The sequence below is a fragment of the Cervus canadensis genome, chromosome 27 (genome assembly GCF_019320065.1).
Source record: "Cervus canadensis isolate Bull #8, Minnesota chromosome 27, ASM1932006v1, whole genome shotgun sequence".
NCBI classification, from domain to species: domain Eukaryota; kingdom Metazoa; phylum Chordata; class Mammalia; order Artiodactyla; family Cervidae; genus Cervus; species Cervus canadensis.
In genome coordinates, this window is record NC_057412.1 from 9,633,121 (window position 1) to 9,656,006 (window position 22,886).

The 22,886-nt window shown below is 40.8% G+C and overlaps 1 protein-coding gene across 1 annotated transcript; it reads left to right on the forward strand.

The window, feature by feature from the left end:
- Positions 1 to 6,398: 6,398 nt before the first annotated feature.
- On the forward strand, positions 6,399 to 22,230 carry MRPL39 (mitochondrial ribosomal protein L39). Its single transcript, XM_043448868.1, has 10 exons — positions 6,399 to 6,540; positions 7,299 to 7,505; positions 9,270 to 9,409; positions 11,131 to 11,230; positions 12,605 to 12,672; positions 15,402 to 15,514; positions 16,819 to 16,884; positions 17,753 to 17,906; positions 20,092 to 20,139; positions 22,123 to 22,230. The coding sequence occupies exons 1-10, from the start codon at positions 6,477 to 6,479 to the stop codon at positions 22,168 to 22,170; spliced, it is 1,008 nt and encodes a 335-aa protein (XP_043304803.1). The 5' UTR covers positions 6,399 to 6,476; the 3' UTR covers positions 22,171 to 22,230.
- The last annotated feature ends 656 nt before the right edge of the window (positions 22,231 to 22,886 follow it).

A 22,886-nucleotide genomic window follows, 5' to 3' on the forward strand; every position in this document is an offset into this window, starting at 1 on the left:
TAGAGATCTCTTCAAGAAAATTAGAGATATCAAGGGAACATTTCATGCAAAGATGGGCTCAATAAAGGACAGAAATGGTAGGGACCTAACAGAAGCAGAAGATATTAAGAAGAGGTGGCAAGAATACACAGAAGAACTGTACAAAAAAAGATCTTCATGACCCAGATAATCACAATGGCATGCTCACCTAGAGCCAGACATCCTGGAATGTGAAGTCAAGTGGGTCTTAGGAAGCATTCCTATGAACAAAGCTAATGGAGGTGATGGAATTCCAGTTGAGCTCTTTCAAATCATAAAAGATGATGCTGTGAAAGTGCTGCACTCAATATGCCAGCAAATTTGGAAAACTCAGCCGTGGCCACAGGACTGGAAAAGGTCAGTTTTCATTCCAATTCCAAAGAAAGGCAATGCCAAAGAATGGTCAAACTTCTGAACAACTGCACTTATCTCACACGCTAGCAGAGTAATGCTCAAAATTCTCCAAGCCAGGCTTCAACAGTGCATGAACTGTGAACTTCTAGATAGTCAAGCAGTTTTTAGAAAAGGCAGAGGAATGGGAGATCAAATTGCCAACATCCATTGGATCATCGAAAAAACAAGAAAGTTCCAGAAAAACATCTATTTCTGCTTTATTGACTACGCCAAAGCCTTTGACTGCGTGGCTCACAACAAACTGGAAAATTCTTAAAGAGATCAGAACACCAGACCACCTGACCTGCCTCCTGAGAAATCTGTATGCAGGTCAAGAAGCAACAGTTAGGACTACACATGGAACAATGGACTGGTTCCAAATTGGGAAAAGAATATGTCAAGGCTGTATATTGTCTCTCTGCTTATTTAACTTCTATGCAGAGCACATCATGAGAAACCCTGTGCTGGATAAAGCACAAGCTGGCATCAAGTTTGCCGGGAGAAATATCAATAACCTCAGATATGCAGATGATATCACCCTTATGGCAGAAAGCAAAGAAGAACTAAAGAGCCTCTTGATGAAAGAGAAGAGTGAAAAAGCTGGCTTAAAACTCAACTAAGATCATGGCATCTGGTCCCATCACTTCATGGTAAATAGATGGGGAAACAGTGGAAACAGTGGCTGACTTTATTTTTCTGGGCTCCAAAACCACTGCAGATGGTGACTGCAGCGTGAACTTAAAAGATGCTTACTCCTTGGAAGGAAAGTTATGACCAGCCTAGACAGCATATTAAAAAGCAGAGACATTACTTTGCCAACAAAGGTCCGTCTAGTCAAGGCTATGGTTTTTCCAGTGGTCATGTATGGATGTGAAAGTTGGACTATAAGGAAAGCTGAGCACCGAAGAACTGATGCTTTTGAACTGTGGTGTTGGAGAAGACTCTTCAGAGTCCCTTGGACTGCAAGGAGATCCAACCAGTCCATCTTAACGGAGATCAATCATTAATATTCATTGGAAGGACAGATGCTGAAGTTCCAATACTTTGACCACCTGATGCGAACAGCTGACTCATTGGAAAAGACCTTGATGCTTGGAAAGATTGAAGGCAGGAGGAGAAGGGGATGACGGAGGATGAGATGGTTGGATGGCATCACCGACTCAAAGGACATGAGTTTGGGTAAACTCCGGGAGTTGGTGATGGACAGGGAGGCCTGGCGTGCTGCAGTGCATGGGGTTGCAAAGATTCAGAAATGACTGAGTGACTGAACTGAACTGACTGAAGCATAGTCACCTTCTCAAGGTGGCGCTAGTGGTAAAGAACTTGCCTGCCAATGCAGGAGATGGAAGAGAGGTGGGTTTGATCCCTGGGTCAGGAAGGAGGAGGAAATGGCAACCTGGAGGAGGAAATGGCAACCCACTCCAGTATTCTTGTCCTGAAAATCCCATGGCCAGAGGAGCCTGGAGGGCTGCAGTACATGGGTTCACAAAGAGTCAGACATGACTGCACAGAGCAGCACAAGGGTTTTGGCTAATATTCTAAGCTATAGCCTGTCAACTGACAGGTATCTTATAGATACCCAAATCCCCAGCAGGTGGAGAAGTTTACGACATGATGAGGAGACTGTAGCTGTGACATAAAGTGTGACGCAATTCCAAGAGCTGGCCTCCAAGAAATGCAAACTAACTGACCCTGGAACTGAAGATTAACTGTACTTAAAACAATCACAATGATGCTTGGTCAGACCACCGATGACCAGTTTCAAGATGACTGTTGGACCTGACTGTGCTGTTTCTGCGTGTAGACCCCTCCCTCAGCTGTAAAGGCTCTTGCCCCTTGATTGTTAGTGGGGGAAGTTGGCCTTTGGACACGAGTGCCCCCCTCCCCCGCCCAATCCCGAGTTGCTGGCATCTGAAATTAAGCCAACTTTCCTGTCCATCAACCTGGCTTCTCTATTGGCTTTTGAGCGGAAAGCATCGGACCCCAGTTTCAGTAACACTTCTACAGCTTGAAATCTGGAATAAGGTTGGAAAGACTCCCGCAGCTGCCCCAGAAATGCAGTGTGAGCAGAACCAACTTCTGTGGTTGAAAACTACCGTGGTCACTCCCCTCAACATTTTATTTGGAAAAATTTGAGAGTAAAGTTGAAAGAGCGGGACCATCAACACCTCACTTAGCCTCACCAATTGCCTGCATTTTGCTCCCACATTTGTTTAATTGCTCTTGCCCCCTCGATGTTTGCTGGACCGTTTGAGAGTAACTAACCGGCATAAGGATGCTGCACTCCTAAATAGTTCAACATTATATCCCAAGAAAAGGGTCTTTCTTCTCCATCAGTACAATGATCATATCCACAAGTATAACATTGATACAAGAATATTATTTAGCATACAGTTCCTATTCAAATTGCTTTCATAATCATATCCTTTGTACATTTTTTTTCCTTTCTGACCCAGGATCCAAGCAAGGATCAAACAGGTATTAGTTGCATGTCTCTCTCCTGTCCTTTAATTTAAAACAGGTCCTTGACCTTTTTTGGTCCCTTTTCCATGAAACTGGCATATAGACATTTTAAAATTAATTTTTATTGGAGTATAGTTGCTTTACAGGGTTTTGTTAGCTTCTACTGTACAGCAAAGTACATCAGCTGTACCTATACACGTGTCCCTTCTCTTTCTCCCCATGTAGTCACCACACAGCATTGAGCAGAGTTCCTTGAGCCACACAGTAGGTTCTCTAGTTATCTTTCACACATGGTATTGAAATTGTTATTTTCGAAGAGTTCAAGCCAGCTGCTTTTAAAAAAATGTATCATTTTTTGAACATATCTGATTTTTCTTCCTCTTAATTCTTTAGATTCAGGGTCAGCATTTACAGTAGGAATACTTCATTGGTGATGTGGTTTATTTCACAACTGGGAGGCACAGACAATGTTAGATTGTCTCAATTTGTGTGGCGACAGGTTTGACTATTATGTTAAGGTGGTATCCACTGGGTTTCTCCAATGAAAAGTTTCCTTTATCCCTTTATATTTTGTGGGTAATCTATGGGGCAATATTTGTGAGTATCTTGAGCCTCGACAAGCTTTCCCCGTTGCTCTTAGCATCCATGGATGATCCCTTCCGGAACAAATCTCTGCACTGCTGCTCCTGGGATGGCTGATCTCCCCCAGTCTGTTATTGCTACTCTGGCATTTTTTTGTAAAGAAAACATCTTCTCCACTCTCTGCTCCCATTTATCTTTGAGTATCACCACAGGTTCATGGATTTCTAACACATATAACATTATAATCCACCATTTTTCTTTCTGTTATTTAAACTATCCTAAATTTGTACAATGAGAGCCCCCATTCAAACTGAATCATGTGTTCTCAATTAGGATAAATACATATTTGGGGGGATTCTTGACTAAAGATCCATCTCAAGTAGGTCTCTCAAGTTCTCTAAAACTGCACCCCCTCTCTTAGAGAGTGAAGATTATTATGGTTATTGTGTGAGTCAGTTGTGACTGATTGATTGGTGTGTTCAACATGCCTTGCAATAGGTTGAGTATTTGTTGGACATTATCATCACCAACATCCTTCCAACCAAATTAATATCTATGATACTTGTGACTTCCAATTACTGCTTCCAATGCAATTTATGATGAAACTTGCTTAAATTTACATTCTGAAGCCTTAAGTACTGCTCTTCGGAAGGCAACTAGATGGGGTTAAATGGGGACAACTCTAGTGAAACAGTTTCACTAGAAAGACAGCTTTACTAGTGAAATAAAGATTGCCAAGATTTAAGGAGGAAGCAAAGGATACACCTCCCCCATACATACACATCACACATATATATTGACATATGTATATTTCGTGCTTTGAAACAGAATCTTAAATGAATAAAACTCGGACAGGGTATAAATTCAAGGTAGGACACTTATACTTCTTTAAAAACTGAAGATAATTACCCTGTGCAATTGTGAATGTAAAATTTGGGCCAAGGAGACAGATTTGTCAAGGAATGGAGTAATTTTTTTCTTCCAGTTTTTATAGCTAATGTACAACACTGTTTAAGGCATACAGCATAGTGATTCACTATATATATATATGTAATGCAAAATGATTACCACAATGTTTAGTTAACATCCATCACCTCACATAGTTTCCAAAACACAACAGTCTTCCCTTGTGATGAGGACTTTAAGAACTTCCTCTTTTGGAAACTTTCAAATACACCATATAGCACTGTTGATTACAGACATCATGTACATTACATCCCCAGTACCTACTTACCTTACAACTTTGTACCTTGTGACCCCCGCGCAATTTCCCCCACCGGAGGCAGCCTTGCGGAGCCATCTGTTCCTTAGTCAGTACCGCCATCTGGTGGTGCTATGTTTCAATAGCAAGTCAAGGAGCAGATGGGGAAAAGGCGTGGCCTGAATTTCTTAGTGAAGTCAGTGCTGGTCGCTCAGTCGCTCTTTGCAACTCCATGGACTGAAGCCCACCAGGCTCTTCTGTCCATGGAATTCTCCAGGCAAGACTATGGAGCGGGTTGTTAATTTACATGATTTAAATAAAGCCGTAGCAGTGAACAACTTTGAATAACAGTATTTCCATACTTCACCTCTGGAAGGCTTACTTCAATAGCAGCAACATCCTAGTGCGAGAAAGGAATCAGACACCACGCTGAATGCAAGCGCATTCATCCATTCAGCAAATATACATTGAGCACCCATTGTGGGCCACGCAGCATTCTGGGCGCTTAGGGTTCACCAGTGAACAGGAGACAAAAATTCCACCCTTTAACATGGGTTCCTTTTACCATGCTCTCTATATAGTATGGGAGAAAGAAATGGCAACCCACTCCAGTGTTCTTGCCTGGAGAATCCCAGGGACAGAGGAGCCGGGTGGGCTGCCGTCTATGGGGTCGCACAGAGTTGGACACGACTGAAGTGACTTAGCAGCAGGAGCTTATAGTATATAAACTAATCTAGATAATTTGTAAAGCACTCTATGGATTACAAAATTCCCTCCAAGTCAACAGGAGGTGTTTTGAGGTCTATATTACTGTTGGCTAAATATAGGCAAAAGCCTTGCAGACAAAGGTCTGTATAGTCAAGGCTATGGTTCTTCCAGTAGTCATGTACAGATGTGAGTTGGACCATAAAGCAGGCTGAGCACTGAAGAATTGATTCTTTTGAACTGTGGTGTTGGAGAAGACTCTGGAGAGTCCCTTGGACTGCAAGGCGATCAAACAAGTCAATTCTAAGGAAATTAACCCTGAATATTCATTGAAAGGACTGATGCTGAAGCAGAAGCTCCAACACTTTAGCCACTTGATGCAGAGGCAACTCACTAGAAAATACCCTGATGCTGGGAAATATCGAAGGTCGGAGGAGAAGGGCACGACAGAGGACAAGATGGTTGGATGGCATCACTGACTCAATGCGCCTGAGTTTAAGCAAATCCCCTGAGATGGTGAAGGACAGGGAGGCCTGGCGTGCTGCAGTCCGTGGGGTCGCAAAGAGTAGGACACGACTTAGCGCCTGAAAAGAACAAAGAGAAACCGGGTGCAGACTCGCTCAAGTCGCCCTAAGAACTAAGCCTTACAAAACCGAGAGTTAAACCACAGCAGAGGATGCCATCGGCGTGGTCGGCCGGGCTGCATGAAAGTAAGAGTAAACAGAAGCCACCTTTCCTCGATTTTTCTCCCCAGAAGCGTGTTTTGTGAGCACTAAGGGTTTCGCTAGCCAGCCAGGCTCGAACCCGCGGCGGACTGAGGGTGGCAGCACGTGTCGGGCTCTGCGTCTCCAAACGAGACGTTAGTCCCACCTGCGGAGCCCAGGGCCCTCGAATCACCCTCCGCGCTCCCGGAACAAACCCGGATCCAGACGCCGGACCTCCGGCGACTGACTCTCAGCGAGGCTTGAGCGCGCCCCCTAGCGGCGGGTGCCGTCCGAGAGCCGGGCCCGGAACGAAACTGTCGGGCGGAACCCAAAGTGCGCGCTTTGAGTTTCCGGGGAGGAGGACGGGGAAGGACCTGGGCGCGGAGGTTCCTACCGTCGCGGAGCAGGCAATGGCGGTGGTGGTCTGGGGGCTGCGGCTCTGCCGGACCGCCCCCAGCGGCGGGGCTGCCTGGAGTGAGTTATCAGCGGCCGTGGGGACGAGGAGGGAGGCTTAGAGGACGGTGTCTGTTCAGACTGGGCCCCAGGCGGGTCCTAGCGAGGAGTCCAGCGGGGCTGGGGGAGGGGGGCGGAGGCGGGTGTTTAAATCCGCCGCCCCTCCTGGCCTTGGAGTCCAAATCTCGGGGAGATGAGGGGAAGGGCCGCGGGAGAAGCTTGGGGCGCCCCCTGAGAGGGAGACCACGTTCTGGTGCATAAGTGTCCTTGTTTTCCCGTTGAACTCGTGCACGTCTTGCCAAATCCTCTGATTTGGTGTTCCCGGAAAAACAAAACAAAAAAACAGCATTTCTCCCTCTAGATATGGAGCGATTTGGCGTGGGACCTTCAATCTCTTGGAGTTTTCTTGTGACCTTTTCAAAGCGACAGACTTTGCTCAACTTTGCCTTGGCTGGTCTGCTTTTTGACTCCATTTCCTGGTTACCTTTTTCTTGCCCCTTATTGTTTGTAAAGCACAGATTGGAATTCGACGGAGAAACTGGTGAGAATTGGAGATCTGATGGTCAAGGCAAAGTGGAAGTAAAGGCACTGATCTAGGCAGGCTGCCATCTCTTCCGTTGGCGTTTTAATTAATGTTAGAAAGTGGACCTCTGAGCTCGTTTCGCGAATAGCGTTGAAAATTCCCTTGCCTCCTATTCTTTCCCGACTAGAGGAGGGCGATGGCGGGAGGATGTTCACCTCTTTTGTCAGTATTCACGTTTATTGTAACTTCCTCACAGGGTCTGTGGCCACATCACCTGCTTCTCAGCTGTCACCGACCGAACTGATAGAAATGCAGAATGATCTCTTTAACAAAGAGAAAAACAGGCAGCTGTCACTCACTCCCCGAACTGAGAAGATCGAAGTGAAACACGTTGGGAAAACTGACCCTGGCACTATCTTTGTGTTGAATAAAAACGTTTCCACTCCTTACAGCTGTGCCATGCGTAAGTAACGGATCAGGGTCCCGTTTTGATGATTTTAAATAAGAAAGGGGAAAAACTGGTGCAGAGGCGACAAGATGTTGTAATGGCTCCCTGAACTCCCCAGTATCTAGCATCTTACTGTGTGTTCGCTGTTGACTGAGCTGTTGAGGATACTAGGGGTCGGGTAAGGTGGGTATTGTAATGCACAGGTTGTCCTGGGACTTCCTTGAATCTGGCTGAGTTTAGAGTGCTGTCACAGCTTCCAGAAGAAGACAGACCTGAAAGCTTAACTACTCTTGTGCTTGCCGTTTTTAGAGACACTCTTGGTGTAATGGGGGCAGTCACCATGTGAGTCCCGTTAGAGGATTTTGAGACAGAGGGACTGCCGTGACCTCAGATGATCAGCTATTTTTTTGGTCTCCTTTTTCTTTCCTGCTCTTTTGTATCTAACTTAACTCTTTTATCTGCTCACTGCTTACCTTTGTGTATGTTGTGTCTTTGTTTATATGTAGTGAATGTGTGAGTGCATGGCGTGAGTGTGACTGGAGTGAAAATACTTCTTATGTTCATCTATTAAAGAAGATAATCCTTGTGTGTGATCTGGTTTGGAGATGAAGGGAGCAGGGCCTCTATGTTATTTTCGATCAGAATTCTTTTGTAACTTTGATAGAACTGGTAATGTTTAAATTCAGAAAGAACAAAAAAGTCGATCCTTAAGTCCTACATTCTCACTCGAATATGACTGCATTGTTAAGGCTTTTGGAAAACTTAGTGATGATTCCGTTTGAGTAATTAGCGTTAGTTAAAAGTTCAAGGTGACATCCTGAGTGAGTACTCTCAATCTTCCTTTACTTTGGCACTTGAATTAGTACTTAGAGTTGCTTCCTTGTTTGGCGAGCATTTCTTGAACCTCTGCTCTAGGATAGGTGTTAGGAATACAGAGGAGGCTAAGACAAGGCCCTTTTTACACATTTCACAGGTAGAGATGGGAACACTCCCAGCGTAACCCCTGACCTCAGACTTGCTTCTCTCTCATACTGTCAGTCGTTCAGTACCTGTTTTGTTTTTTTGTTTTTTTAATTTTTTTTTTTCCTTCTATTGACTACCTGTTATTTCAGGCCCAGTGCTAGGCTCTAGATAAATTGAGTGAGCAAAAATAGGCATGATCCCTGCCTTAGGGAACTTATTTAGACCCTGTGGTTGGACCACTTCTGTGAATATCTTCGTACTCAAAAAACATCTAATCAGGGATGCAGTTGCGTTCTGGAGTCAAATAACAGACCAGATGTGCTTATGTGTGAATTCATACTGATTACTAAAAACTGGTAACTGTTGTATTTAACTTTAGAGTCCATGTTAGGGACGTAAGAGATGATTTGGAAGGAAGGCCCCAAATCCATCTAGAACAGACTTACTGTGGATGTATATTTTTATATTTTCCCTTCTAAGTTGTGTGTGCATATATTCAGATATATCCATGATGCTTGTCTCTGAATATTTAAGTGTAGCTCATGGCAGATTATTTTATTGCTTAATTAACAGATTAATTTCAGATTAGACTTGGCCTTAATGATTTTTGTTTGGGTAATTTTGTTAATAATTAACAATACACTGAATGTGTTGGACATTAATTCTTATTAGCTACAAATATTTTTTCCCCCTCATAAAAGACAGCTTGCCCAATCTTGCCTGCTCTTTTTTTATTTCTTAATGTAGCACTTAAACATGTAACTTTTCACTTGGGTTTTGTTAGAGTTAAATCTTCAATCTGTTCTAAATTCCTAGATTTAAGTGAGTGGTACTGCAGGAAGTCAATTCTGGCTCTTGTGGACGGACAGCCTTGGGACATGTATAAACCTTTGACCAAGTCCTGTGAAATTAAATTTCTTACTTTCAAAGATGATGATCCAGGAGAAGTCAATAAGGTATTTCTGCCTCTGCATTCTTTTGTCCTCCTCCCCCCGGTTTTTCTTCCCCGTTTTATTAAAACCTGTTTACTTTGGAGTATGCTTGTGCTGTGCTGTATCATGTCCGACTCTCTGCCACCCGGTGGACCGTAGCCCGCCAGGCTCCTCTGTCCACGGGATTCTCCTGTCAAGAATATAGTGGAATGGGTTGCCATGCCGTTCTCCAGGGAATCTTCTTGACCCAGGGATCAAACCCAAATCTCTTGCCTTACTGGCGGATTCTTTACTGCTGAACCACTGGGGAAGCCCCTATGGAGTTATACAAATGTGGCCAGAGTCAAATGTTGTACTGTATTAATCAGGGTTTTAACTAGAAGATAAGGCATTTTCATAGTTCAAAAATCCTCAGTGGCATTCGTGTCTGTGTTTTGGTTTGAGAAAACTATATGATGTGTCTTTTACATTCATATCTTTGTTCAGCTTACTTTTATTAATCACCCTGTATATTGCAGTAATTTCTTTCTTGTCTTTGACCATCTCTTCTATATTATTTCAGTAATTTTTTAACTTCTCTGCCTCCCTCCCTTTTTTATCTGAAAGTCTTTCTTAATAGTCTTGCAAAAGTTTTGTTGGATGATGTGACTGATCCCTAAAGCACTTGTCTACCTGATAACCTTTCAGGTAACTTTCCTGGCCTTGCTTGGACACTTCTCTGACCCTCATCTGCTCTTTGAACTTTAGTTTCCACTGAACTTTAGTTTCCACAGCATCTTTCCACTTCCTGCTCCAGCCACACTGGAGGATTTGATCAATAATGGCTTCTGCTATGTTGTCCTCCTTGCTTTGAGTATTCTCTTTCCTCCCTGTTAAAATCCTGTTAATCTTTTATAGTTAAGTTAAAATGTAATCTGCTCTGTGGAAACTTCTCATGTCTTCTTGTCGGGTGAATCCCTCTTCTGGGTCTCAAAACACTTGCTTAGTGTCTCTTGACACAGTATTTTGATTTTCCTTTGTAATATGAGCTGTTGAATGCGTTGGATTCTTGGCTCTGTGAAGACAGGGATCATGACCCTTATTGGATCTTGTCCTTGACTTACATACAGTAGGTGTTTAATAAGTATTTGTTGAAATGAAATATTTAAAGAAGGAAATGATAAACATGATAATTAAAGTAGCTAACATCAAACATTTATTGTATATCGGACACTGTTTTAGGTGATTCACAGGTATTAACTTATTTAATCCTCATTAAAAAAAAATCCCATAAAAGGTACTGTTATCCCCATTTTACAGATAAATAAACTGAGGCAAAGAGAGATGGCAATAGCTTGACCAAGGTTACCAGTTGAGGAAGTGGCTGAGCCTGGATTTGAACCTAGGCGTTGATTCTGAATTCTTCAGACATTAGAAATGGTAAACTCAGATAGATGAGAAAGTGCATTTTGCTGGCCTTCAAGGCTTGAATTTGCGTTTGTTTTTAGTGTATCTGTGTGATTTTGTAGAGCACATTCTGGAGTCTATCGCACACGACCGAGTGAGCCCACTCTTGTCCCCAGATGTGAAGCGCTTAGGAAGGTCACGTGCCCAGTTAGAGTGATGCCCGTACAGAGCGTCAGATGGGCGGGGGGGTGGGGGGGTGCAGCACTCCTGTTTCTCTTTATGACTCTGTGACTGTTATTTTGAAGAAATATTAGTAAATCTTAGTATTTATTATGTTTGTGTATATTTTATATTTCTAGGCTTATTGGCGTTCTTGTGCCATGATAATGGGCTGTGTGATAGAGAGGGCATTCAAAGATGAATATGTGGTCCGTTTGGTCAGAGCCCCAGAAGTTCCAGGTGATGTATACATATAAGCAAATAAACATTCACACAGGTCTACTTTCCGTATATGAATATTTTGGTACCTATGTTTGATGTCATATAGAAAGTGACGCTTAGTCGTGTCTGACTCTTTGCAACCCCATGGATTGCCCACGGAATTTTCCAGGCAAGAATACTAGAGTGGGTTGCCATTTCCTTCTCCAGGGGATCTTCCTGACCCAGGGATCAAACCCAGGTCTCCTGCATTGCAGGCAGAGGCTTTTACCTCTGAGCCACCAGGGAAGCCCATTGTATAGCGCTCTCTTCTAATTTAATCTGGGATTCCCTGGTGGCTCAGATGATAATCCTCCTGCAACACAGGAGACCCAGGTTCGACCCCTGGGTCGAAAAGTTCCTCTGGAGAAGGAAATGGCAACCTACTCAAGTATTCCTGCCTGGAGAATTCCACCGACAGAGGAGTCTGGTTGGTCACATTGCATAGGGTCACAGAGTCGGACATGGTTGAGCAATTCACACTTTCATTTTATCTAATGTAAGTTACTGTCATACATACATCCCATTCATTATAGTTAACAGAATTCCTCTTATTTCTGTTATATTCCATTTAATTATTAGAAGTCAATTATTAACATAATAGAACTAGAGGAGATTGTTTCTCTTGAATATGCATTTCATGTAAATATACTGTCAGTATTTATTTATTATCATTTAAAGTATTTCCAAACAGTGTGTGGAGGAGGAGGAGATGTGAGTATAAATAGACTTCTATAGAAAACTGTGTTTTAGGTGGTACCATTTCACTAGAAATGACCCTAAGACTGGAGAGGAACACCATTTTTGGGAGGTGGAAAAGTTCATATTCTTTCTAAAACTAGGGTTTTACAACAGTATATATAGTAGGATCACATTTGTATTTTTTTTTAAAGGTAGAAGTTTATACGCCAAAAAATATTTGATTTGGCAATCAATGATTCTAAGAAAAAACAACAAAAAAACTAATCTTTATTAGAAGATACTAAAAAATTAAACATTTCATGTCCATTTAGTTATTTACATACTTGTTAAATATTTTGTTCTTTAGGAATTTTTATATCTACTAACTGTCTTGATCATCAGAGAAATCTCTGTGGTCATAATATTCTTGAAGAAAATGTGAATGGTTAAAAAATACTGGTGATGTTGGGTTAACAAAAAGGTGAGGTAATTTGATGTCAGAGTCGGTAGAGGTCTGACAGGCAGCTGGAGTAATGGTAGCATTTTTATAATTTGTAGTGTTGGGAGAGATTGTTCGCTCTTCATGTTAGGGTCTAAATATTCATTTGTGTTAAATTAGTAACTTCATATCCTAACAGATTTAACTTGGCTTTTTTATTTTGGCTGGATTTACAGTGATCGCTGGAGCCTTCTGCTATGACGTCGTTTTGGATAAGAGACTTGATGAGTGGATGCCAACAAAAGTAAGCCTGCTCTTCAGAGTATTAATTTTAGAGTCTGTGCCTTTCTTTGTTAGAATGATTCCTGTGTTAGTATTGTTGAATGATACTCCGTGTTTAGAATATTTAAAAGAATCAGTCATTCAATCTTTTTTTTTTTTTTTAGTGTATTTAAGATAGTGGTATATGGTTGAGGGTATTCACCACAGCGTGGTGCCCAGAATATAAAATATAGAGGCTTAGCTATCTTGGATCCCCAGAACACACTTTGAAAATCAGTGCTCTAAACCGGTTAAAGCCTATTGCATGCTGAGATCTTCCAATAAACAAGGATTACATTGAGAGTGGTGGTGGTGGTTGGGGAGGGGCTGTGAATTAAAAAATATCAGACTTTGAGAAAGCTAACCCAAAAAGCAGACTACATAGCAACAAACTAGCCTGTTCTGGAATGATCCGCCTCCTAAATGAGGGCGCTCCTTGCTGCTCTGGGACTCGGGTAGCAGCAGGAGCCTGGCTAACAGAAGTGGGTCTACGTCAGATGCTGTGTAGGTAGGGGTTGCTGACAGCTTTTGAAAGTTAAACCTAGTGACTTAGTTACGATCGGGGAGAACGGGCAGATGCCTAATTAAGCAAAACCGTATGTCCTACGTTGGAAGTTTGGAAGTCAGGAAAGGGGAGGCAGTGTAGTGTACCATTTTATCAACTTCACTATGTCCGTTTTTTTCACATTTTAATATCTCTGAAACAAATATGTCTTTTGTTTGTTTCTATAATTTAAACTTTTTTAGTTGAAGAAAATTATAGATACCTGTGGAGTTGCCTGGTAGCTCAGCTGGTAAATGCAAAGCAATGCAGGAGGCCCCGGTTCAGTTTCTTGGTGGAAAAGTTTCCCTGGAGAAGGGATAGGCTACCCACTCCAGTATTCTTGGGCTTCCCTGGTTGCTCAGACAATAAAGAATCTGCCTGCAGTGTGGGAGACCTAGATTCGATCCTGGGTGAGGAAGATCCCCTGGAGCAGGGCCTGGCAACCCACTTCAGTATTCTTGCCTGGAGAATCCCCATGGACAGAGGAGCCTGGTGGGCGACAGTCCATGGGGTCACAAGGAGTCCAACACGACTGAGCGACTAAGCACAGCACAGTGGAGTCGTAGGTAGTGATACAGGGAGGTTCCGTGTCCCATTTACTCCCTTTTTCCCCGTAGTCCCACGTGATCACAGCCAGGATATTTGACACTGATACAGCCAAGATGCAGACCATTTCTGTCACTGCCAGAATTTCTCTTTAGTCTCCATCCTCCCCATCCTGAAACCGTGGCAAATGCTTATCTGTTCTCTATTTGTATAATCTTATCAATTCAAGAATGTTGTGTAAATGAAGTCATATGAAGTATGTCATATTGGGAGATTGACTTTTTTCACTCTGTAATTCTCTGGAGCAAATGTGACTTAACAGTAGATAGCATCTTATGATTATCACTGGTAATGTCTTTTCTCAGTGGTGCATCTTACATTTAGTGAAATGGTTTCTAAAAGCAAGAATTTCAGAGTTGCTGACTCCAAATGTTGGCTTTGAAAGTTATTTGTTAAATAATCTTGCCCTTATTGCTTAATATCAGAAGAGAGAGAGGAGGGAAACAGGAGGGAAGAAAGAGAGAGAGGGAAGAAAGGTGTTGGGAGCGACGGGGAGAGGGTCGGGGAGGGGTAAGAACGGTGTCTTCTTCATCTGTGGACTCATGTCAGTGTATTTCTTTATTTCTTTTTTAAGTCTGTCAAGATTCTTCCTTTACTGAAGTTAAGTAAAAACTAAGGCAGTCAAAATTTAACTCTTATTGTCTATGAAACTTGCTGCTGCTTTTTTCCTTTTTTTTCCAAAATAAAACTTTACAAAAGAAATGTACTAGTTCATCAAAGGCACTGTGGGGTTTGGTGGAAGGCTTTGAGAAAGTGGGGGAGAGTTACATTCAAGTAACAGCTATGTTAAACCATGAATGTGTATTTGCAGGAAATTATCTCTTTAAGAATGAGGAGAGTCATTTCATTCAAAACAGTCTAATAGGTTTATGGAAAGAATTTTATTACAAAAATTATTTGCGTAATAGTGCTTGATCTTTTCTGTATTAGTAATGATTCATAATGTGGAAATTATAGTTTTTATTAAAAATCTCATAAACATTGTTAATGTGTATTAATCATTTTAATTGTATTAAATAGATGTTTTCATTAAACAAGTTTCTAGCATTGAATTTTATGCTATATTTTGGACCTGGGCAGTGATGACATTTCCTATTGAAACTTTCTGAATCACATAAACAAAAAGCTTTTCCTCATGGATTTATTTTAAGAACTTAGTTTTACTCATAGTGTAAACAAATTTTTGCATCTTACTATGTACTTATTAGCATCTCTACTTCTTGCACCATTATTTTAATAAACATTTACAAGGCTATATAAATGAAATGTTCATTAAAATTTCTTTATAGGATTATCCTTAATAATTATTTCTAATATAGGCTGATATTTAGTTACAAGTTGATTACAAGTTTTATAGTTTGTAGAGTTGGGAGAAATTGCTAATCATACATCTCATGGTTCAAGTATTCAGTTGTTGCAAATTACTGCTTCCTTTCCTAGCCAGTTGGCTTTTGCTTTTTGTTGTAGTTGGATTTATAATATTAAGCATACAGTTTTATCTGCCTTCTACAGAAATGTTTTTAAGTAAATTGTTACAAAAGATTAATACTTTCATTTTTAAGGAGAACCTGCGTTCTTTCACAAAAGATGCTCGTGCTTTAATTTATAAAGATCTTCCATTTGAAACCCTGGAAGTTGAAGCAAAAGTAGCATTAGAAATATTTCAGCACAATAAGTAAGTGTTGGCTTCCTTTAAAACAAAATTAAACCTCTTAAAGTTGTATATAATGAAGAAAATTCAGCTCTCAAGAACTTTGATATTTGATGTACATAGCCTTTTACTTTTTAGCTTTTACTTTTGTTCAGCTCACTATTTCCCTGAGAAGAAGTGACCCCCTCGCCAGCTTTTGATTCTTTTCTTTCTTTGTTTTGCTGTCTTTTTTTTTTGTCCAGTTCTTCTCTTTATGTTACCACTGTGGTGTGTGTTCCCCTTATTTTCTTTCATTGTGAAGGGGGTAGCCTGTGTTAAGAAACTGTATTATTTTGATTTTAAACTTAAATTTATTTAAACTGTATTGCATTTGGCAACCTTTCCTTCCCATCTTTCCACTTTTCAAATGAAAAGGGTAAGACAGTGAATGCCAGCTGCTCAGAAGCAGCTAACAGCTGAGGGGAAAACGTTCACATGGCCAGACCTTCGTCTTCCCTGTGGGAATTAGTCATTTGATGGATTTTCTTTGTCAGCATTTTTAATTGTGCCTGGCTTCTCAATTTCCTTTCTTACTCAGAAAACCTCCAATTTATCTTCTACTAATTGTGAGAATATAAACTAAATTTTAATGTTAATCTAACTAGAATCCATTAGAAAGGGAAATCTCAGAATTTTTTCACTTGGACACGTCGGTGGTTGATGGCGTCATTTACTAAGCTCGGGGTTCAGGAATGAGCTTGGTGAGAAAAGAGGCCATGCGTTTTTGTTCCATTTGAGTATTTGGGAGTGTAAGATGCTTGTCGAACACCCTGGTGAAGTCCAGAGTGTTTTGCATGTACAGTTCAGGGCTCAGAAGAAGTATGTGGTTGAGAAGCAGAGGTGTAGGAGATAGAAGCACAGAAGTGATAACCAAAGCTGTGTGCATCAAGGAGCCAGCCCAGAGGATGCTGCGAGTGAAGAGCGCCGAGGGACGGAACTTGGGGGGCAGGGAAAGAGGAGGGTGAGCAGAGGGTTAAGTAACAAGCAGTAGGGATGCCACAGAAGCTGGTGGAAGAGAACCCCTTGAGAACGAGGTGAGCAGTGGAAATGAGGACCTCGGTTGGCACCAGGGAGGTACCTGTGGGTCCCGTGAGAACATTACGGTGGAGTTGGGAGGCTGTGGCCAGACCAGAAGAGGTGAGATGTGAAAGGGAGGCGGGAGGGGGAGGCTCCTAGTCTAACCCTGCCTTTCAAGTACTTTGGCTGAAGAGGAAGAGAAAGGGAAGTGGCTTTAAACACCTTCTTGTATTTAGAATTAAAACTTTTTTTCTTTTTTTGCTGCTTTTTAGGTACAAAGTAGATTTCATAGAAGAGAAGGCATCTCAGAACCCTGAGAGAATAGTCAAGCTACACAGGTAAGTAAAAATGAAAAAAATTGACCTCTATGCGAATTAAATGGAAGGTTTAGTTTTATTGTTACCTGACTAGTATATCACTGAGTAAGATGAGTTTCTGCCTTTATTGTTGTTCTTTCTGTTTTCTGTTGCTTTGTTCATTTTTTGATACGGTGGTGATTGGAAGCTGTTATCTCTTCAGGAAGGGTTGCAGCTTCTGTTTCTCATTTTGCTGTTACTTTTATATTTGTGTTTTATGAGTTGGAAAGCATTGTTAAAAATGTAATTTTTAGAGTTAATTTTGAAAATGGGCGAAATATTCTTTGTTATGAATTGCTCCTAATTCGTATAAGTCTGTATTCACATATGTATATAGAAATAGGATTACTACTCGTTACTACTTGTGTTCCATCTCACAGTCTGCTTCCTGATGCAGAGGTGAGAGAGGTAAGACAGGGCATTAGCAAAAAGGACTTCTTAGTCTGTGTCTGGTTTTTCAACTTAATATTTTCTTGACTCAGACTCACCTTTTTTCCTCTGGGAAGCTGCTCTTAGGGCACAATCTGGCCTGCATACTAAAACTCTGAATTCTGTTGTATTAGTTGTTACCAGGTTATCAGATTTAGACGTTGGATCCATTTGATGGCATATGTTCAGTGATCTTAAAAATCTTCAAAATTGTAGGAAGAAAAAGTTTCACCAATTTTAATTTTCAAAATTTTAGTCTCTTTACTTGAGATCACTGTGTCAGGGTCTACTCCAGACCGTATTGATCGATAAGCATTATTCTTGATGTAGCAGCAAATAGAATGAATAAACTTTTTTTCCAAGCTATTGTTAAGTGATGTGATTTTATGATCTAATTTGTTTATTTTTAAAATCAAATCAGATTTGGTGACTTCATTGATGTGAGCGAGGGCCCTCTTATTCCAAGAACAAGTATTTGTTTCCAGTATGAAGTGTCAGCGGTTCACAATCTGCAAGCCACCCAGTCGAGTCTTGTACGAAGATTCCAGGGTCTCTCTCTACCTGTGCACTTGAGAGTAAGTAAAGCCGAAAGTTGCAGGTTATTCAGTTTGGGTGTGGGTGTGATTCCAGTCTTGATTTTTATACCAATTGGAAGGATATATATTTTAATTTTCATTAAATTGTGTAACACTGATATTTCGTCAACTTGAGTTTATGATTAAAAATAATTTTAGCCAGGATGTAAACAGATAATTTGCAAAAGAAATATTAGTTGAAAAAATTAAGTCAAATTGAGATAGTATTTTTAATGTTTCAAATTCATTTAGAAGAGGGTGCAGTGGGGAGCAGGGGGACATGTATTGATGGGACCTTCTGGAGTGCCCTGTGGCCTTATATTTGGCCTGTTCTTCTCTCTGATTTTGAGGATCTCTGTCACTCCCTTCTCCTCCTGCCCTCAGTCTTTCCCAGCGTCAGGGTCTTCGGGTACACAGTATATCTTTTCATTTCTTTAAATCTTTTTTCATCAGCATTTTGTAATTTTTACCATACGTGTCCTTTATGTGTTTGATTTTTTTCCCCACATGCCTTCCTTTCCTAGCTCTCTACATTTCAGTAAATGAACTGTCAGCTACCTGGCTGTTTGAGGTCACCCTTGATTCTCTGGTTCCTTCATAGTCAGGCCCCATCCCATCCGTCAGGAAGTTGACTTTACTCTAAAACATCGTGAATGCATCCTCTGCCAGCAGCTCATCTACTACTGCTCCCTACATCCCGTCCCTCTTTGTCCCCATTCTCCTTCCTGGCTTTTCATTCTTGCCTCCAAAGCACATTCTCTAATGAGTAGCTAAAGTGATCCCTTTAATATACAAATCAAATCATGTAATTCCTATGCCCCAAACTTGCCAGTGGCTTCTCATGAACAAATGCTGACCCTGCACCCTGTCTCACGGAGCCCTGCATTGTGAGACTCTTGCCTTTCTCTGACTTCATCTCATACCACTTTCTCCAGCACCCATTACATTCCACTCAAACCTGGAAGTCTCTCCCTGTAGCTCACCCTGCCTGAGCCAGGTATGGTTTTCCCTTGAAATACGCCTCTCTTTGCTCTTCCTGCACAAGGGTCACGCATTTAGTAATTTTACCTTTTATCATAGATTTTACCAGCTCATCCAGTTTGAAATAGTCCCTGACCCACCCACATCCCTCAGTATCACCTTCAGCTGATTTAGTAAACATTGATGTGGTCATTTTGCGCTTTGCAGTTTTCATTTATGCATTCTGAAAATTCTCTGCTGCATATGATTGTTAAGTATTAAGGAAATTAGTTCTGTAACGTTACTATTGTCTTTGTCAGTTTTTACTTGTTCTCTAGAGTAATCTACTAAGTCTTCAGGTCTGCTCTTCCGGTGTGAGATGTCACAATTGGTTCTTTGTGTGTGTGTGTGTTAAATTTTATTAGAGTATAGTTGATTTTCAGTGTTGTGTTAGTCTCTGCTGTATAGCAAAGTGTTATCAGTTATACATACACATATATCCTCTCCTTTAAAGATTCTTTTCCCACACAGCAGAGCTCATTACAAAGAACTCAGAAGAATTCTTAATGAACCTTTCCTTGTAATTGCTTATGATTTGAGCAGTGACCAGTAGCATGTTGAAATTGGCTATTTGAGGAAAGAATTAGGGCTTAATGGGAGAGATTTTTGCTTTCCATTAGAAGGAATGCTTTCTGTGGTGGTACTGATTAAGAAGGACAAAGGATGGCATGTTCAGTCCTTAAGTTTCTTGTTCTTTTTTTTTTTTTGCTGTTACAAGTAGAGCTGCTGTGTATAATTGTGTGATATGTTGTCTGGACACTTTTTCAAAGCTGTTTTCCAAGTGCTAGACGTGTAGTGTTCAGGTCACAGGTGAGCCGTGTTTAGCTGTGGAAAAATCCAGCTAAGTTCCTCTGGCATGTGGGATCTTCCAGGGTAAGGGATGGAACTTGAGTGTCTTGCATTGTCAGGCAGATTCTTTACCACTGAGCCACCAGAGATGCCCCGAGTTGCTTGTCCTTAAATGCTAAACAAAGCATCTGTCCTGTATAGTGTGTACTTTTTCCTGCTCAGACTCACTTTTGTGACCTCGTAGCCTCATTAGTACTGCTAACTCTTCATGTGTTTATTTTCTGTATTTGTTTTGTTTAAAACCTGTAGAGACTCAGCCTCTTTGATTTTAACTTTGCTGCTTTATTTAATTCATAGTAAATCTTTTCTCTTCAAGGCACATTTTACAATATGGAATAAATTATTGGAAAGGTCTCGGAAAATGGTAAGTGTTTTTGACAGTGTGTGAGTACATTTCTGTGAAGAAATTTTCCTTGAAATTAAGCAACCACCACCACCAAAACAACAAAATAATAAAGAAAAAGAGAAGGAAAGACATTGGTTGTCTCATTAGCTAAAGCAGTATTGTGGTGGTTGACCTCGTTAGTATTTTGGCAAAAGAAAAGTTGTTATTTGGCAATTCTGTTTTTATTTGCTAATAACATGAGAGTGATACTGTAGGAACTTGAAGAAAAATAAAACTTACTACTGTATAGCAGTAACAGTTCTTTATGGCTATAATGGTGTTAATTAAGTCTATGCTATATTCTTTTGTGAACCTAATGAATATTTAAGATTTGCCAGGTATGTTTTAAAGCTGTCTTGACAGTAGACACTTTAAGATATAAATGTCCTGAAAAACCATTACCCAATTAAATATTTATTATTTTGCATGATGATGTGTACAGCTAGCCTTTAGTAATGACTTTACAGGTAGAATTTGCTATTTAGGCACTTAGCTATAATGTTCTTGTGCACAGATGATGTAATTTTCTTTTTCTCATGAGAAGAAAGTGTTTTTGAATAGATGGAATAACTTTGTCTCTTTGGTTGGTCACAATGACCATTTTAGGTTAAGAATAAATGAATATATAAGAAATGTAGAAAGTAGTAGAGATAGTAACCTAGAGTGTCTAATGGAAATCAGTGAGTAGCTGTTTTTACAATATTTATTTTGGTTCACTTTCCTTCTTCCACTGTTTATTTTGCTTGTACAAAGGGAGTAGTTTAAACATATGGTTCATTGATTTAACTACAGAGCCTCGTTATGTGCCGGGGACTGTAGGTGCAGTAATGAACAAGATCTACTTGCTGTCCTCAAGGAAGTTACTTGAACAGCATAACTAGACCTATACACAGACAATTCAGGTCTACATGTGGGGCTCTGGCATAAAGAAAAGGACCCAAGCCAAACCACTGGTTGGTTAAGGAGCGTTCCCAATCATTATTTCTTAAACTGGTTTTAAAGGGTGAATGGAAGTGGGCCAGGCAGATAATTTGCTTGCAGATGGATTTATCCCAGAGGAACCTGCTTGCCTAAGAGGCTGGTGGAATCGAGTGCATGGTGAACGTAAGAGGAATCTGGATGCAGACTCACGTGTGGGATGGGTGATGAGTCTGTTGGAAATAGAATATGAGGGGCTTGTCTTCTGTGATGTGGAATTTGCATGCCCCCCCCCAAAGATGATTGGAGGTAACTGGAGAATTTGAGTAAGGAAGTGACCTATTGATAAACTCTTCCTGTTTACAAGCTCATTCTGCTGCCAGCATGGAAGATAACTGTGACTTAAGCCAGCAGCCCTCTAAGGGGTAGCAGATGACAAGACCCTGAAGTTCAAGCAGGGCAGTGAGAATGGCTGTGAGAGTTACGTAGGTGAAATTAATAGGACTGTTGATCAGATATGCAGGTGAGAGAAATGTGGATTCTCCCATGCCTGGCCCGGGCGTCCGAGTGGAACACGTCACTGAGATAGGTGATGCGGGAAGTGGAGCAGGTCGCAGGGTGATGAGGAGTGCCCTTTGGCTCTGTTTGTTTCCTGAGTGACATGTAACAATTATCAACACCGAGGCATCTATTCTACTAAACCTGTAGTATACTGTGTTCAAAATAGAATTACTGATTTTTTCAACAAAATTGATTGATTTAAAATACTTTGTTGATTTCATTTTATAGTTGAAAAATACAATGACAAACTTGAGAAGCCTAGATGTGTGTCTCAGATTTTATTTTTAGTGGAATTGTACTTTACTTGATAATTTATATTGGGAACTTGGTTGTGTAAGTTTTCTTCTCTTTCTACTTAACTTTTTATAATTACTATTGAAAAAGAAAGGCAAAGGATTATTAAAAAAGACTGCAGTGATTTTAAATGGTGAGTGAAGCGTAAAAGTGTTTATTAGAGAAGTAAAGCTATTTATGTTTTTACAGGTAACTGAAGATCAAACTAAGCCTACAGAGAAGAGTGCATCTACCTAGTTACTTCCTCAAATTTAAATATGTATAGTAAATTAAAATAAAAGTTTTCTATGTACTGTTTGTGCGTGCTTATAAAATGACCTGTCTTTTTCTCCCTGAGATTTATACTGGTTTAATTTCTCCTTTCTCTGAAGGGTAAAACAAGAAGAATTTTATATAGAAACAAACATTCCCCCTTCTGCTACCTGCAACATTTAGGCATGTTTTTTTACTTTCAGGGCTTTTTTGTACATATATAAACATATATGTCGTTGTTTAATTGTTAAGTCGTAACCGATTCTTGTGGCCCCATGGACTAGCTGCCAGGCTCCTCTGTCCATGGGATTTCCCAGGCAAGAATGATGGAGTGGGCTGCCGTGCCATCCCTCAGGTGATCTTCCTGACCCAGGGATTGAACCTGTGTCTACTGCATTGGCAGGTGGATTCTTCACTGCTGAGCCCCAGGGAAGCCCCATAAACATATATGCACAAATACGAAGTTAATCTTTTACAAACATAAATAGGGTCATACTAGTTTTCCTTTTTCACTGTTTTAAACAGTGATGCAGTGAACATCTTTGTGCAAAATGGCATGCGTTTTGTGGATAGATAGATTAACTGCTACTGAGTGAGTGTTTTCCATAAACCGGTCATTGTGCTGAGCTTTTCATATGGAATCTCTTATTTAAGTCTCACAACAGCCTGTTAATAAGGTGTTTCCAGTTTGCGAGTGAGGC